This window comes from Osmerus mordax, chromosome 19 (assembly GCF_038355195.1).
Source record: "Osmerus mordax isolate fOsmMor3 chromosome 19, fOsmMor3.pri, whole genome shotgun sequence".
NCBI classification, from domain to species: domain Eukaryota; kingdom Metazoa; phylum Chordata; class Actinopteri; order Osmeriformes; family Osmeridae; genus Osmerus; species Osmerus mordax.
In genome coordinates this window covers 8,583,876-8,601,092 of record NC_090068.1, presented here as the reverse complement: position 1 = coordinate 8,601,092, position 17,217 = coordinate 8,583,876, and the positions used below count along the sequence as shown (strand labels likewise).

At 50.3% G+C, this 17,217-nt stretch overlaps 2 protein-coding genes across 3 annotated transcripts in view; both read left to right on the top strand.

Annotated features, from left to right (window-relative positions):
- The window catches only part of LOC136963558 (rho guanine nucleotide exchange factor TIAM1-like), a 23,673-nt gene extending 21,699 nt beyond the window's left edge, over positions 1 to 1,974 (top strand). Inside the window, 1 exon segment of the mRNA XM_067257708.1 lies at positions 1,745 to 1,974. Within this exon segment, the coding sequence (XP_067113809.1) occupies positions 1,745 to 1,974 (230 nt within the window).
- On the top strand, positions 1,824 to 16,639 carry LOC136963208 (rho guanine nucleotide exchange factor TIAM1-like). 2 transcript variants are annotated; one of them, XM_067257260.1, is made up of 14 exons: positions 1,824 to 1,957; positions 2,650 to 2,784; positions 10,116 to 10,346; positions 10,625 to 10,693; positions 10,965 to 11,090; positions 11,280 to 11,388; positions 11,539 to 11,718; positions 11,900 to 12,018; positions 12,132 to 12,240; positions 12,855 to 12,913; positions 13,239 to 13,335; positions 13,644 to 13,731; positions 13,844 to 14,016; positions 14,121 to 16,639. In XM_067257260.1, the coding sequence occupies exons 2-14, from the start codon at positions 2,707 to 2,709 to the stop codon at positions 14,813 to 14,815; spliced, it is 2,133 nt and encodes a 710-aa protein (XP_067113361.1). In that variant the 5' UTR covers positions 1,824 to 1,957; positions 2,650 to 2,706; the 3' UTR covers positions 14,816 to 16,639. The 2 variants fall into 2 exon arrangements, with proteins under 2 accessions (XP_067113361.1, XP_067113362.1); XM_067257261.1 differs by lacking the exons at positions 1,824 to 1,957; positions 2,650 to 2,784 and adding an exon at positions 5,947 to 6,041.
- The last annotated feature ends 578 nt before the right edge of the window (positions 16,640 to 17,217 follow it).

Below are 17,217 nucleotides of genomic sequence, written 5' to 3'. Positions count from 1 at the left end.
GAGAGAGAGAGAGAGAGAGAGAGAGAAAGGGAGAGAGAGAGGCGAAGAGAGACAGAGAGAGACAAACAGAGAGACAGACAGAAAGAGAGAGCGAGAGACAGAGAAAGGGTACATAGTAGAGTGTTGACGTGATTTACTGCTGTGGCCCTGAGCTAGGAACTAGCAGGAGCCTGCGTCCTGCATTAGCATGCTAAATGAGGCTAGCAGGATCCTGCATCCTGCATTAGCATGCTAAATGAGGCTAGCAGGAGCCTGCATCCTGCATTAGCATGCTAAATGAGGCTAGCAGGAGCCTGCATCCTGCATTAGCATGCTAAATGAGGCTAGCAGGAGGGGCACTAGCCAGAGGCGTTGACTTACTCTCTACAGGACGGAAGAAACAGCAAAGGCCTCGTGGCTGCCAGACAATCCTTCTAGACCTCCATTTGGAGTGTATTCACTGAATCATGAAATGGAGAAAGGGACAGTGAGGGGATGGAGAGGGCTTGGGGGGGTGGGAGGGTATGGTATAAATGCTGGAGGGACTACTGAGAATCCAGGGCAGCTCTGGACAAATAGCCCTGGAGGACTCTCTCTCTTTCCACATCTCTATCTTTGTCTCTCTCTCTCTTTCTCTGTCTTAATGACATCAACCTACCCTGCTCCCTCACACATACATACACACACACACACATTTATGTGGCCAAAGGGGTTAACTCTCTTTTCCCATAAAGATTCTTAGCTACAGCTGACATTTCACATCCTAGACAACTGGGTCACGGCCCAAGGCAAAGTGTGTGTGTGTGTGCATGTGTGTGGGAGTGCAAAAGGGTGTGTGCATGTGTGTTTGCTTGTGTGTGCGTGTATGTGTGTGGGACAGTGTATGGGTGTGTGCGTGTGTTTGCTTGTGTGTGTGTGTGTGTGTGTGTGGGCATGCATTGCCACACTCATATTAGCCCAGACATATCTCAGTGTTGCAGGCTGTCTGCTATTCTATTAAGGGATATAAAATGAGATTGAAGTCTGGTCTAGGGATAAGAAGACTGATGTTCCTGTTTTGTGTGTGTGTGGTACAGTAAGCTTGTCTTTGTCTGGCTCCTGTGTGTAGGGCTCAGGAGCTCTGTGGAATCTTAACTGTTGTCACGGTCACTCAGTGTTATTGCAAATCCTATCTGCTAATTGGCTGGTTGATTGAGAGCTAATTGCCAATCAAGTGAGTGGGGTACAGGTGGTGGAAGGGAGGGGCTATGGCGTGGTTGGTAAACCAAGCTGTGATCTGTAGGTTATGGGATAGCATCAGATCAGGCTTCTATTCTACAGTTGTCTTGTCAGATCCATAGTTACGTTAAGCAAACAAGCAAGTGATTTTGTTGAAAAGTAAATACTGAGTTGTTAGCTGTCAAGCTACTGGAAAGGCACCAACAGACACGAGCCAGATGACTGACAACACAGACTCTCCCTCTCTCTGCACGTAGTGTTTATTTGTACTGTAATTCCATTTGTAGTTCTTTGACTGGTTTCCAATGGCCCACAGGGAAGACTGTGTGTGTGTGTGTGTGTGTGTGTGTGTGTGTTTGTGTGTCCTTTCTGGCACCTACACCTTGTTGGTGTACATTTTACATTAAGACATTCCTTCCCCTAAATAAAGTGAATCTCTTTCTCTGTCTGCTTCTCTCTCGCTCTCTTTCTGTCTGCTTCTCTCACTGTCTTTCTCCATCCGTCTCTCTCTCCTTTCTTCCCTCTCACTCCGTCCTTCCCTCTGCAGGTCTGAGATCTGGGGATGAGATTCTCCTGCTGAACGGTAAACCAGCGTCAGCTCTGGGCATGTCAGACATGCGGACGGCGTTCCTGAACCATGCCCTGACCTTGAGCGTCAGCACCCTGCCCCACCTGGACGCCTCCCTGCTCTGCCTCCTGCCCCCCCGACGCTCGGACGGAGAGCAGGACCTCTGCACGGACATCTTCTCTCAGAGCCAAGGTAAACACATTGGTTGAATGGGAGACGCAGCTAGTAATGGGTTTTGGGTGGGCTTGATTTGTCTCCAAGTTTCCCCCTTTTGGGACTGCTCGGTTGGTTGCGTGGGTTCCGGGGTGAGTTGTATCAAGCGTACCTCAGGAGGGAACCGTGAACAGTATTTCTGCTCTGGTGAAGGCTACTTCCCTGAAGCTGATCTCTCCACCTGTGTCCGTCCAGCTTTCCCTGCCAGGAGAGAGAGAGCAGATGTAGGGGTGAAGGGGAAAGAATATGTGTGGGGGGAAACAGGTCGTCTGATTATGCATGCGGGCTGTCTAATAGCCAAGCTGCAGGCAGTCGGACAGCTTGGATCTGACCTCTGGACTGTGTGTGTGTGTGTACTTCTCTCCGAATGGCAAGGACGTCATTTGTATTCCTTAACGGTTTTTAGTGCATCGCACTGGCTGACAAGTCTGTGTTGTTGTTAAAAGAGCATAGATGTATTAATATTCATGTGGAGCTGTTAGCAGTGTGGGGCTGTCGCTATGCAGCGGCCAAGCGCCAACGCAGACTGACGGACAGCTATATGGTACTGTGACAACCACCGACCAGTCCATCCCTTCTTTATTAACTCCCTTGTTCTTTTTCTCTCTCTTTCCAATTTACTCGCTCTGGCTCGCTCTCGCTCTCTCTGTCTCCTCCCCCCCCCTCCCCAGAGGACATTCTGGATGAGGTGTCAGGGCTGACGGTGGAGAGCCCAGAGGACAGCATGGATGAGGGGCCTCACCTGGCCCCTGAGCGCCCCCGGAGCCCCCCTGGAGGAGGGCCCATGCACAGAGACGGCACACAAGGTACAGGACACACACACACACATCTGGCACATTGCAGTGTCAGTATGATGTGGTGTAACCTCCTTGACCCGGCTGGGACGTTTTTAAGGTTGTTTGGGAGGGTGACTGCTGGGCTTTGCTCCGGTCCTGTGTCACCGCGGGGGGCAGGGGGGTGGTTGTGGGTGTGGGGGGCAGGGGGGATGGGATGGGGGTGTTGGGAGGGGATGGGTTGGGGGTCTGGGAGGGGGGGGGGGATGGGGTGCTGGGGTGAGGGACATGTTCATGCTGCTCCACTTGATCTCATTCCAGCTGGGAAGGAGAGAGGGATAATGGGATGTCAGGGATGTCATCGGTAATCCTGCTGGCCTCACTCGCTCTCGTTTCTGACCCTAGGTTATGTAGAAGTGTGTGTGTGTGTGTACACTGTGTGTGTGTGGGTGTGTGCAGTGTGTGTGTATGTGTACAGTGTGTGTAGTGTATGTGAGAGATGGAAAGACATTCTTGAATTGCCATAGTTTTACAATGGATGTCTTTAGTAAGGAGTATACTTGCTTTGGAAGATCTGGGTAATCTCTTGTCTTTTAAAGATGACCTCAGGCGGTCGTGTGTGTGTGTGTGTGTGTTATTAGCCAGAGAGGAAAGCGATAGCCAGTGTGAGGCGGGGACGTTCGGTCCGTTCAGTCTTTTTCTCGTGTGATAGTGGCGACCTTTTGAAGAGAGGTCGTTTGATTGGCTGTCTCGGGACGACAGATGGGAGGATCTACGGCCAGTACAAACACTCACACTCTCACACACAGTCTCACACACAGTCTCACACACAGTCTCACACACACTCATGTCTCACACTAATAAATGAAGATAGATAAGCCCAAAAATTCTGCCTTGCTTACACAAATCCCTGTACACATTTGTCCACTGAAAAATGTCTGTGCAAGGATGTGTGTACGTATGTGTGAGAGATTGACAGGGAGAGTGAACACTGCCACTATCTAATTAAGATTATGTCTTGTCTGATCACGGTCGGCACGGTGATTCCTGTGAGGCGCCCAGCGCCAGACGATCTCCCTTGGATACGGCTGTCGCCCCCATTACCACGGCAATGGCTGACAACCAGTAACCAACGGAAACGATTTTCCAGTTCCCAGTCCGTATCCCAGACAGGTCGGACGATAGACAAAAGAGCATGATCTCAGGGGCGGGATAGGATAGCGTTTGACTTCACAGTGTTAACTAGCCTGGGAGAAACTTGTTTGTCATGACATGTTGCCTAGTGTATTTATCCCATTAGAGAGCTCTGCGGAACACTGCAGGGAAGATGGGAGTCCTAGACAGGTTCGCTGTTCTCCTGAGCTCTCTCTCTCTCTCTCTCCCCCCTCTGCTTCTCTACTGTCTATTCTTTGTCCTCTCTGTCCCTCTTGGTCTCACATTCCCCCCCCTCTTCTCTCCATCTGCCTCTTCATGTCCTTGTTCTCTTTTTTTTGTGTGTCTCTCTCTCTCTCTCTCTCTCTCTCACCATCTGCCTCCTTGCCACACGTCCCTCTATAAGTCAGTAGTTCAGGGTCATGCTATTTCCTGTCTCCTTCCTCCTTTTTTCGTCCTCCCCTCTCATTACATTTCCACCCTCCTCTCTATTCTGTCCTCGACTCACCTCGTTCTCCTCCCTCTCTCCTCTGTCCCGGCTCCCTCTCCGCCTCTCCCTCCCGTCCTCCTGCACATCCCCTGCTGTCCCTGCTCCTCTCCACGAACATGAGCCTGCTGACGTTGACCCCCCCGACTCCACTCAGCTGCTGCTGCTCCAGTGTTGTGGTGATCTTCATCCAGGTCGCGTCTAGTCGGGCTCGTTCTCACAACAATTTAACAATTTCCAGACACAGCACCCCCCCGGACACAGCCCCCAACTTTTTAAATGTATTATAATTGTAGATTCTCTCCTGGCTGCTTCAGATCTTGTAGACGAGACGAGCGTCTGGCTGCAGGAGACAGACCGAGAGCTGTTTATTAGGAGAGTTGCTTGATAAGACCCACTAACAAGGGAAGGGGACGCCTTGTCTGAGATAACAATGATGATAGTGGTTAACAGGGACTGGCTGGCTGGTGGACTGACTGGTTGTCTGGCTAACTGGCTGCTTTTGCTATCTTTATTCTTGTCTTCTCCTCCCATTTCAGTCTCTCAATTTCCCATCCTATTGTCTCTTCATCTTTACCAGTCACCTTCCTGTCCTGTCATATCCAGCCTGTCTGGACTTTCTGGCTGTCGTTCCCCTGGGCCACCACTAGAGGGAAGCATCACTGTACTTCAGATAGGCTGGTGTCCCCATTTGTGTATCCAAGTTAGATAATATCAATAATGGCGATGCAGAGAAATGGTGCCTTGGTAAAAAAAGGAAAATAGCTTGATTTATATAATATCTTACCAGAAACCAATGAACATCGTTTTAGGTATGATCCATAATAATAAATTGCATACTAGGCAGGAATGGAGGAAGATATGAAGAACGGCTCTACAGGATTTTATTTGATTTCTTTTTTATATTAGAGATTCATGTCATGATGACCCATCCAATCATACAGTCTTAGTGCACGCGTGTGCCTGTGTGTGTGTGTGTGCGTGTGTGTGTGTCTGTGTGGGTGTGTGAGCTAGTCTCATAAAATGTCTCCCGTCATTCCATGCAGGGATTTGTGGATTTGCATGTTTCACTAGAAAAGAATGATCTCTATACTTTGGAAGTCTAAGTATGTGTGAAGTGTCGTCGTGTGTGTGTGTGTGGTGATAAGGGGGACGCCTCCTTCTCAAGGGAAGGAAGCGATGCCCTTCCCGTCTCCCATGGCTCTGTCTGTGATAAGAGCAAAGCCCCTCAACTGTGCCATGAGCAGTGCACATGTACATACAGTGCACATTCGAAAAATGACACGATGCATCATGGATGACATTGGGTCGACTGGCTTGGCATTATTCTGCTGTCTCAGTGTGTGTGTGTGTGTTTGTGTGTGTAAATGTTTTTCTGGACTGCGTGTCTACCTCTCAGATTCCATAATGTGGGTGGGTGTGCGGGAGGACAGGTTTTTACTCGCCCCTATTCTCCACTCCTCCTCTCTCTCTGTCTCTCTCTCTCTCACTCTCTCTCGCGTGCTATTTGTCTCTCTCTTGCTATTTGTCTCTCTGTCGCTATTTGTCTCTCTCTCTCGCTATTTGTCTCTCTGTCTTTCTCGCTCTCTCGCTCTCCTCTGTGCGAGACTGGCATTGGAAGATTGTGTGCGCAGGGCTGACCAGGGAAAAGGTAGGATCGCTCTCTCTCCTTCCCACTCCTCACCTCTTTCCTGTCTTCTGATCGTCCCTCGTGTTCCTTTTCGGGGGGTTTTCCGAGTTGTCTGGAGACGCCATGCAGTGGGGTGACAAACGCTAATGTGTGGCTGCATTCGTGTGTGTGTGTGTGTTTGTGTGTGTGCGTCTTATTGTTCAAGGGCAGAACGGGAGCTGTGAGGGGATCTATATCTCAACCATACATGCACTGGTTATGCAACTGCACCTCCAGACAGCCCAGTGTGGGAGTGGCTGCCTCTGCCTTTGACACGTTCCTGAGCTCTAACTGACATGTAACAACGCGTGCTACTCAAAGTATGACCTATAGGCACTCCCAAAACACGCCTGAGGTTCTTTGCTGACCTGTTTTCTCTCTTCCTTTCTCCTTCTCTCTTACTGTCTCTGTGTGTGTGTGTCTCTCTCTCTCTCTCTCTCTCTCTCTCTCTCTCTCTCTCTCTCTCTCTCTCTCTCTCTCTCTCTCTCTCTCTCTCTCTCTCTCTCTCTCTCTCTCTCTGTTATTATCAGTCCTTCTAAGCTCTGATCATCTCCACAGCCGCTCTGCTAGGATGGGAGGCTTTGCCACTCACCGCCCACACTGTGTGTGTGTGCGTGCAGCCTCCTGCCTTCCCCTCCCCTTCTGTCTGTTTCATCACTCCCTCCCTCCACTCGTCTCTCTGAAGAGCATGTCACTGTTGTTGTTGTTGTTGTTGTTATTTAGCAGTATTTCTCCTGTGGCCTGTATGATACACTGCTCCTTATACCCCGGCTGAAGACATGGCGACAGAGATATAGCGGGGGTAGACAGAACTCGGAGAGAGAAGGGGCGAGAGATATAGCTGGGGGAGACAGAACTCGGAGAGAGAGGGCGAGAGATATAGCGGGGGGAGACGGAACTCGGAGAGGGAAAGAGAGAGAGAGGTGTAAATAGAGGGATGACACAGGACAGGATGCGGAGGCGAGATATAAAGAGGGAGGGAGGGAGGACAGGAGGGAGGGAGGACCGGAGGGAGGGAGAACGGGAGGGAGGGAGGGAGAGAGAGAGAGAAGGAGGCTGAGATGATTGACTCTGTAGAAGACTGAAGAGAACCAGCATGTTCTTTCGCTCCAGCTCTGCTTCCCCCTCAACTAGCCTTGCCGGGGCTTTTCTGCAGTGTTGCGTAGTCGCTACTCCTCTCCTTCTGCGTGCAGTAGTGTATCCCAGCATTGCGCAGCTGTTGACTGCATTCGGGAGTGTTACATTGTAGATGGACTCTGCAGATAGTGCTACGTAGCATCGGTTTACAAACCTACCGGGACAGACCTTGAACGCAGCCCGTTTCTGCACCTGCATACGAAGAGAGTGACTCAGAGTAGAGAGGTAGTCAACCAGGACCAGGGGGGAAGACACACACACACCTGGCATCTCAGAGTGACCCCAGCTCCATCTCCTCCAGTATGTCAGTCCTCCGGAGGAGTAGAAATGGCAAACGCTCTGAATCTCTCTCCAGCATGCTGCAGCTGGTAAGCATCCCTGCTGTGTGTGTGTGTGTGTGTGTGTGTGTGTGTGGATGTGTGGGTATGTTTTTGTGAAGGTGTGTGTGTGTGTGTGGATGTGTGGGTATGTTTTTGTGTGTGTGTGTGTGTGTGTGTGTGTGTGCTTGCAGAGTGAGGTTTGTGTGTTGATCTGATCCATTGTGGTTTTATGTAAGTGATGGATGCAGCACATGTACAGAGTGTTGTACAAAGACAGGCTCCTCCATTCTTATCTGGGTACACGCCGTACTGCTTGGCTTTGGCGTGCTGTCCTCTTCATACACTCATCCATCTTTGACAAGTTTGTGTGTGTGTGTGTGTGCTTTGACACTTCCGTCTTCTCTGCCATGGTTATCTAGCGACTATTCTCGCCTGTGTCCTTGCCAGCAGAGTTGTGCAGTGACTGTGCTGGCCTCTCCTCCCTCCATCCAGATTCTTTTCGTTTCTCCATCTGCCTCTCCAACCCAACGCCACCTCTGGATGAGCCAGGCCAGTGAAGGGTCAGGGTCATGTGTCAACCCCCCTCTTTCTCTCCTGCACCCTCTCTTTCCCTCTTCTCCTACTTTTCCTCTTTCTTCTTCTTCTCCTCTCTCTCTCTCTCTCTCTCTCTCTCTCTCTCTCTCTCTCTCTCTCTCTCTCTCTCTCTCTCTCTCTCTCTCTCTCAGCTCTCTCTCAGCTCTCTGTAGCTTTGTGGTGGGGGAGCTGTTGAGGAAGGGGGGGGGGGTGGATGGAGGAATCCTGCAGGATTGGGGGTGGCGGGGTATAGGGGAGTGGTATGGGAGGGAGGGGGGGGGATCAGCGCTCCAAAGTACTGACATCAAGTCTCTGGCATTTGAACACTCTGTGCTACAACCCAATTGACTTTGATCCTCTGTGTATGCCATGTACAGGGCATGTGGGTGGAGTTAGTGGGTGCACACTGCAGTATTTCCTTGGTAAAGCTGGTTTTACTCCAAGAAGGAGAAATGTAATCGCAAGGGAATTGGGCTGCGTGCGTGTGTTTGTTTATGGCTGTGTGTGGAATACCACAGTGGAACGCAGTCTGAATGCTCCAGTCCACACGAGACAAGCCATGCAATCAAGACTGACAAGCGGTGACCCCCCGGCTCGAAGAGCTCTCAGGCTAAACGGCTGTCAGCGCACACAGTAAACAGACCGTGTTATCTCCGATGACAGCAAATAAACAGTCTACAGAGACTGTGGCATCTATGGGAACCTGTACCAGGGCCTCTACCTTCTCTGGGCTCCACTGCCTGGGTCTGACCAGGCATGAACCTGCTCATCCTGAGGGTCATTTGGTTGGGTAAAACAATGATACAGTGTAAATGATGTGTATCTAGGTGCTGCTAACTTCTGGGTTCTCCTTTAGTTTGAAACTGACCATGGCTGATTATAGCTCACCCTCATCAACCAGGGCTTGAGAAACCGAAAACCATACCACTCCAGGGATTACTAACAATAATGTGAAACGTGTTTAATATGATAAAAAACACTCATGAGAGCCCGTAAGCCCATAAAGTGGTTGGTGTGTGTGTGTACGCGCGCGCACGCGCTGATCTTGCGTAGGAGTGTGATTTCCTTGGTTTGAGAGCTGAGAGCAGTACAGCCCGAACCGTCTCATCCGAGCTCTTCAGCTGGGGGAGTGTGCTGTCATCATGAACTTGCCGGTCCTGCTAGACAGCATGTTCTATTTGGGCCTGTGTGAGAGCGTGTTCTCTCTGCTCTGTGTTCTTTTTTGTCTCCTTCTCCCATCTTTCTCAGGGAGAAGCTGTCAAATGCGGCTTCAAACGACGTACCCCCCCCCCCCTCTTCTCCCCCTCCCTTTCTGAATCCCACACTGGCTCTGTTGTTCCCTGTTTTTCTCCCAGGCCTCTGAACTGTCGAAGACACGGATGTGGTCGGATCCATCTTCATGGTCCCACACTTTTGATATTATTTGTTTGTGTGTCTAGTCTGACCATCCACACCCCCCCCCCCCCTGCCCTAAATGAACAGGTTGTGTATTGCATAATCCTTTTCTTGGACCACAGGGACTGACAGATGTATTCCGAGGGTGCGTGTGTGTGTGTGAGGTGTTTGAGGAGCGTGCCACCTCCTGCTTCATCTAACTGGTACGACTAGCATGTCAGATCCTGCCTAGGACTGTTTGGTGATGCGGTAAAGCTTAGGGCGTGGTGTTCCCTCTCTGTGGAATAACTTTAGGGTACGTGTGTGTGTGTGTGTGGTTGCCAACACCAAGTGTAGTTCAGTGGATTTTCTGCTAATACCCAAGATCCTGTCATATCCTGACTCCTCCAGTGTGTGGATGGATGTTCTTTTGTGTCTGAAGGAAATTAGCGTTGAGTGTGCGTAGGAGATGGTGATTAAGAGAGATGGATATTGAATTTATGTACGCGCTTCTTTTCATTACTGAATGCAGCAATTCAGACTCAAATTGGCCTTTTGTTAACCCCATGTTATTTGCGCTCCCTTTTCCTTTCTCTCTCTCTCTTTCTCCTCTTCTGTCTCCCTCCCTCGCCCCCTCGCCTTCTCCCTCCAGAGTACAGAGCAGGTGACTGCTTTCTGCCGCAGCCTCCACGACATGAATACCCCAGAGGGCCCCGTGTCCTCATCCTCCTCCTCGTCCTCCTCGTCCCTCTCCCCCAGCCCCGTGTCGGCCATGCCACCCCCGATGGCCACGGGCACGGCCACTCAGAGGCAGCTCTCCCATGCAGACAAGCTACGCAAGGTCATCAACGAACTGGTGGAGACCGAGCGGACCTACGTCAAAGTCAGTGTTCATTAAGCACGGATGCGGTTCCAGCCTGTTATGTCGGTGCGGATGTGTGTGTGTGGGTGTGAGCACGTGTGCGTGCGCGTGAGGACACCGTTTCGCTGGCTCGCTTGCTAAAGGATTTGGCTCGCACCTGGTGTGGAAGCTTTGTTGATTGGCACGGACAGATATTAATCCCAGACGTACTGCTGGCAAAGCCTGCTGCATTAGACTCACCTGTGGTGACGAGACGCACGCACCCGCACGCGCTGAACGTTGGACTGTGTGTGTTGCAGGATCTGAGCTGCCTGATTGAGCGCTACCTGACGCCCCTACAGAAGGAGAGGTTCCTCTCCCAGGATGAGGTGAGGCACTGTGCAGAGCACCACACAGGGAGGGACCAATAGAAGCACCAGGGAGTACTCTAGTACGTTAAAGACAGACCATGATCTGCTCTGTTCGTTCCTCTGTGGCATCAATAGTACTCCAAACCAGGTCAGCTACTGTAAAGACAACGGCTCCATTTCTACTAATACAACAGCCAGAGATGATGTTGTAGAGAGATGTACTGTGGGCCATGATAACAAGGTTTTTACTTTGTGTGTGTGTGTGTGTGTGTGTGTGTGTGTCTTCCAGCTGGACGTGCTGTTTGGCAACCTGGGGGAGATGGTGGAGTTCCAGGTGGAGTTCCTGAGGACCCTGGAGGATGGGACCAGGCTGGTGCCTGAGTTGGAGCGCCTGGAGAGGGTGGAGCAGTTTAAGGTAAGGAGCACGGCCACGTGCTTCACCTCCAGCACACTGCCAGAGAGACACTGGCTCTTCTCATAGAGACAACGCAACTGTCTACACCTCCTAAAGAACTCGAAAAACCATTCGAGGTTCAAAAACAACTTTGATGAGTGGGACTGTAGGACTGGACTAAAGGTACGTCTTCCTTCTCTCTCTGTGTAGAAAGTGCTGTTCTCACTGGGTGGCTCCTTCCTCTACTACGCTGACCGCTTCAAGATCTACAGCGCCTTCTGTGCCAGCCACACCAAGGTGCCCAAGGTCCTGGCCAAAGGTACGACACAGTACGAGGTCAATCGTTCTAGCTGAAGATGGGAGCGAGAGGACCTGTTGTAATGTCGGAAGCCTGTCATAGTTTTACAACCACCCAGAGAGTACCCGGGTTCTCATAGCTGTGTGTCTGCGTGCGTCCTGCCCCGTCCAGCTAAGACGGACCCCGAGTTCAAGGCCTTCCTGGCGGAGAGGAACCCCAGACAGCAGCACTCGTCCACCCTGGAGTCCTACCTGATCAAGCCCATCCAGAGGGTCCTCAAGTACCCCCTGCTGCTGCGGGAGCTGTACTCGCTCACTGACCCCGACAGCGACGAGCACTACCACCTGGATGGTACGACCTGTGTGTGTGTGTCTGTGTGTGAGTGTGTGTTTCTGAGGAAAACTCTCGCGAATGTGCTCGCGCATGTGTACATCATCAGTCCTTCCCGTTAAACACATCCACTTGTCGTTGTTTTTTTGTGTACCGTACATCCCGACGTGGTTGTGTTGAACCCCCTCCTCCTCTTCCTCAGTGGCGATGAAGGCGATGAACAAGGTGGCCAGCCACATCAACGAGATGCAGAAGCTGCATGAGGAGTACGGAGCGGTGTTCGACCAGCTCATCAACGAGCAGACTGCAGACAAGAAGGAGGTGAGGAGGGTGGCAGGGATGTGCACTTGAGGAAATGTGTCTTTTTTTATGTTTCTATCGTCTCTTTAATCTCCGTCTCTCTTTGTCTTATCTCCTGTCTCTCTCTCTCCCAGGTGGCTGATCTCTCCATGGGGGATCTCCTGCTTCATGCCACAGTGATCTGGATCAACGCTCCCTCCTCCCTGGTCAAGAGCAAGAAGGACCCAGAGCTGGCATCCTTTGGTGGGGCTTGACTTGTACTACAGACTGTGGATCTTAGTGGGGCCTAGAATGACTGAGCTTTCAAATATTCATGATGTATCCATCAAATATGTTACCCAGCTTAGAAACATTACTGGGCTGGAAGAGTGAGGTTGGAAAAGTGCTTGTGATAGACCTATTTCTTCAGGGGTTTTTTCCCCCATATGAGCTATTTATGTTGCTTACTTTGAAGGGTCTGCCACTTCTTCTGCATGGATGGAGTTTGAACCCTTCTGCTAGGGTTAACGAGCCCCTTTAGTGATGTTTTCTTGGAGAGCCTAGTCCATCCACACACTGTTTTAAGATATAAATATTACATTTGGTTGGAATTTTCTCTCTGACAAGGGGACAGTGAGGGAAAGAGCTTTGGCTCTTGGCCATGTCATGTCTGTGGTCACATGTCACCAAAGTGTGCCGGCGCTTTCCTCAAGTGCCGTCGCTCTCTAAAAGCTTTCATGGGTGCAATGCTCCTAAGGTTGAGCTGGGCTAAATCTGATGGGGCTCTGTGATGAATTGAAGTGTTATCGTTCAACTAATGCTCGTCTCGTTCTCTCTCTTTTGTCTCCCTCTCCCATCCGTCTCTCTCCTGCCTCCAGTGTTCAAGACGGCTGTTGTCTTTGTTTACAAGGACTGCTCCAAGCAGAGGAAGAAGATTGTGAGTGCTGTTTTCCCCCCGTATCATTTGAGAAGCATTTTATTTTATCTAGCTTTGCAGAGGAGTTGTCTACCGGGGGGGGGGTCTGGGGATCTGTTTTCCCCGCAAAGATTTTATTTTTGAACAGGCACATTGAGGCCGCCCACATATCGTGGTCAAAGCTCTTCTCGGAGAAACAGTAGGCAAAGTAATGTCAGTGTGGAGGAGAGAGAGGGGAATAGATAACCTGGATTGCACTGATGCAGTATCAAAAGAGTCTATTTCTGTAACGTGGAGTCTGTAGATATCGGCTCCTTATGTAACTGTGCGTGTGTGTGTGTTCCAGGGCGCCTCTCATCGGGCGTCCGTGTCAGATGAGAGGGATCCATTCCGCTTCCGTCACATGATCTCCACGGATTCCCTTCAAGTCCGCGCTCTCGCCAGTACGTCTTTCCAAACCCACACACTCTGATAGGTGGAGCCCTCCAAGGGCAGTACAGTAGGAATGTTCCGGATCCCGTCCCATGAGACGGGTCAGAACCCAACCTCTTCCCCATGAGGTCTTTACCCCTGCCTGAGGGGTTGCTAACCCAAACCAAACCCTCCTCCAGGGATTAGACCCTGTGACTGGAGCCAGTAGAACTTCCTTCCTTCCTTTTCCTTAATGACCACAAACAGGAAACCAACTGTTTAAAAATACACTGCACTGTCTGTAACCCAACCTCACCCCTTCCTGTCTGGTCTGGTGTAGACTCTGAGGGCACGGCGGTGTGCGAGATCGTCCACGTGAGGTCCGAGTCCGAGGGAAGGCCGGAGAGAACATTCCACCTGTGCTGCAGGTGAGTGGTCGTCATGACATCACACCCGCGCCGCATCGGCAACGCAGAGCCGCGTCGGGCAGACGGCTGGACTGACGCACGCCGTGCGTGTGTGTGTGTGTCGTCCCCCCAGTTCTCCAGAGAGTAAGAAGGACTTCCTGAAGGCGGTCCACTCCATCCTGAGGGACAAGCAGAGGCGCCAGCTGCTGAAGACCGAATCCCTGCCGCCTAATCAGCAGTACGTGCCCTTCGGAGGCAAGCGCCTCTGCGCCCTCAAAGGAGCGCGTCCCGCCATGAACAGAGCCGGTGAGATGCCTTGCTTACTGTACCTCCTTACAGACAGCAACAACGACACACACACACACGCTTGTCTGTAATACTGTAAACACAACTCTTCTTTGTGTGTTCAGTCTCGGCACCTTCTCGGACCCTGGGCCGCAGGAAGCTGGTGAGAAACCGCTTCACCATCGACACCGACATCGTTTTCCACGGCAACAACAACGGTGGCGACTCGGACCCCTCCCAGCCGCCCTCCGAGCACCCCCTGCTCCAGGCTCACAAGTCCCAGGGCGGGGGGGACACCGACCGCTGGGTGGAGGAGCAGTTTGACCTGGGCCGCTACGACGACCAGGGGCCACGGGGGGGGGAGGAGGAGCCCGTGAAGGAGACGGACATTTTGAGCGACGACGACGAGTACTGCAAGTCGGTCAGGGCGCCGTCGGCAGAACCCGGCAACCTGGATGGGAGGCTGGAGAGCCTGTCTCTGGAGGAGGAGAGGACAGAGGGAGCGGAGAGGGACGCGGAGGAGGAGGAGGAGGAGAGGATCTATGGGAGGGAGGTGGGGAACCAGGAGGGGGGAGGAGGTGCCCTTAGTGAGGGTGCCCCGAGAGACCAGGGGGAGGAGTTTGAGGCCACGACCCCTCCTACAGGGGAGGGGTCCTCCCTGTCGCCGTGCGCCCCCGCCCAGCGGCCCCAGGCCTCCCCGATGAAGCTGAGCGCCCTCAGGAAGCAGTGTGCCGTGGAGGGGGCCACAGAGGGAGACTGTGATGTCATTTGGGTGCGACGGGACGATTATGCCAACGGACGCAACAGTGATGTCTTCTGAAGGGGAGAAGTTGCCATGGAGAGATTGATTGATTTGATTTGATTGATTGATTGAAAAGCAGAAATGTGACTGTGTTTGTTCACTCAAGCTTTAAGAAAGGAGGTTTCTGAGGACGAGACGAGTACAGAAGGAAAAAGGCCTTCTCCTTTTAATGTCCACCTTACTCCCCCCTCCGCCCCCGCCTCTCCCCTCCAACCCTCCACCCCTCCATTCCTCCACATCCCCTCCATTGTGCTGACAATCCAGGGACACTGTACGATGCTCCAGTGTTCAGCCGTTTCGAGGCCCCAGCTTTGAACCAGGTGGTGTGGTGGCCAGGTCAGTCGTACACACACACACACACACACACCAGGACACACTCTGAGCGTTCACTCACCTGTGGAACAGTCACCGGATCTATGAACTTGATAACACGCGTGCATGTGTACACGCACACCAACACAAAGCGAGAATCAGAGACTCCAGGCAGCTTACCGTACCATCCACACGCACACATGCGCTCGACCACTAGAAATCACTCGACTTTGACCTTGTTGCCAAAAAGGGACTTGTTTTAAACACAGGAATGTGGGTCTTATTTTTGCTTCTGACTCTGAAACTGTGCTTGTATCTTGTAACACTCAAGGGCTGTGTGTTCAACTGAATCTTTCTTCAGGGGCTTTTGGCTTAAGACTGCTGTGTATACTGAAACTCTGCTAGCTTTACTGCGCTTTCACTGTTTTACTGATTAGCGGCTGCATTCCTGTGAATGTCCGGGAGCACATTAGCACAACGTCGTCCACCTACCTTTTTTTTCGTATTTCGTAAAATGAGCATTTCTTTGGAGCACATCCATGTTTCTCATATCATTTTAAGCATTGGTTTTGCCTGTAGATAAAATCTGCTGATTTTACCAGTGTTGACGCTTCTATTGACATGCAATTCAACTATCCAGTATTAATATCCGACTCTTCTCATCAAAAGATGAACTAATAATCATAATAAATATACCAATCCTGTTTTACTTGAATTTTCTTTGAATTGATTTAGACAGAACACAAACCCTGGCTAATTACTGACCTATCGGCTTTAGTTACAGTATGGAACCATAACCCTGCTCTACCCTAACACAGCTGTTCCTGGGCCAACACCCACACACGATCTCAGAGCATGAGACTGCTGAACTAAGATCAGTCTTAACAATTAGATGACATTGATAACTGCAGATAATGGATAATATGGACTGTGTAACGATCTGATCTAAGGTCCTACTCTTGCTTTGTGAATAAGGGTCTGTGGTCTGTCTGCTTTCATCAACAGCATGACAGAAGAAACACACTCAGAAATCTCTCACTTTCCTTCCAACTTGAATTGCAGTACTAGATTCTCCCACTAAGCTGTGCTGTCTCAAACCTACATACTTACAAATACTGTACATACAAATACTCTCGCTCAATAATTAACCACGAGTTGCAACTGTGGATGTTTAAGATGATGCTGATACTCTGAAAATATGTTACATCCAGATACAGGCTTCTATGAAAGAAGCTTCGAAAGGTTTGATGTCGTTCTCTTCTGTTTATCATGATGACTTGTTAGGTTTAGCACACAGGGTGACAACAAAACTGTATTTTTTAACCAGTAGGACCTATCCCTGAGATTGTGAAGTACAATCACGTGTGTATAGAGGTGAGACTTGTGAGAGATCCTTGACTTTTCCCTTTGCATTTTTAAACTGTGTTGGTACATAGGACTGTGTATTATCATTATTATTATTATTGTCATTGTTATTATTGCTATTATTAATATTATTCTTATGATCATGGAATAAATTTTCTAAACGTATTTGGCTTTTGTGTCTTGTATGTGCATTGTGCATGTAAAAGGGTGTTAGGCTGGCACAAGGCCACTAGATGGTGTTGATATGCACTCTTGTGAATGGTGCTTTAATGTGAACTGTTGAGAGATGTAGGTCTGTACCTTGTCCAGTAGGTGACGATAATCAACCATATTCAATCTCAAGGGGAGCTTGTCCCTTTGCTGTTTGGAATACATTGTTAGTTCACAGTACCTACCTGGCATGAGCATTTATAGTGAATGTATATGGTCAGGTAACATTCTGTCATATAAGTTATAGTTAAGCTACTAGCCTACTTAATTTCTTGTCCAAAAATATTCTAAAATACAGTTCATAAGTTTATTGTATTCTTTTATTTGATCATTGTGATCATGATCAACACTAACTGTTGACAGAAAATAGGCTCAGAAACGAATCATTCGACAGCTTGTGAATTCTGCCCCATTTTGCTATTCTACACTCGCATAGGAAATTAATCTTGCTGCGGCATCACAGCTTAACCTGAAGATTACTCTGTATCTCCGCTCTCATCAGGACCTGTCCACACACAGCGGAAAGCTGCCGC

What these genes read in the sequence shown, in the direction of transcription:
- LOC136963208 (XM_067257260.1), top strand. Translation starts at nt 2,707, where the DNA reads ATGAGGGGCCTCACCTGGCCCCTGAGCGCCCCCGGAGCCCCCCTGGAG. An exon ending in GGTTCCTCTCCCAGGATGAG is followed by an intron (nt 10,694 to 10,964) that starts GTGAGGCACTGT and finishes TGTGTCTTCCAG; the next exon opens with CTGGACGTGCTGTTTGGCAA. An exon ending in CCAAGCAGAGGAAGAAGATT is followed by an intron (nt 12,914 to 13,238) that starts GTGAGTGCTGTT and finishes TGTGTGTTCCAG; the next exon opens with GGCGCCTCTCATCGGGCGTC.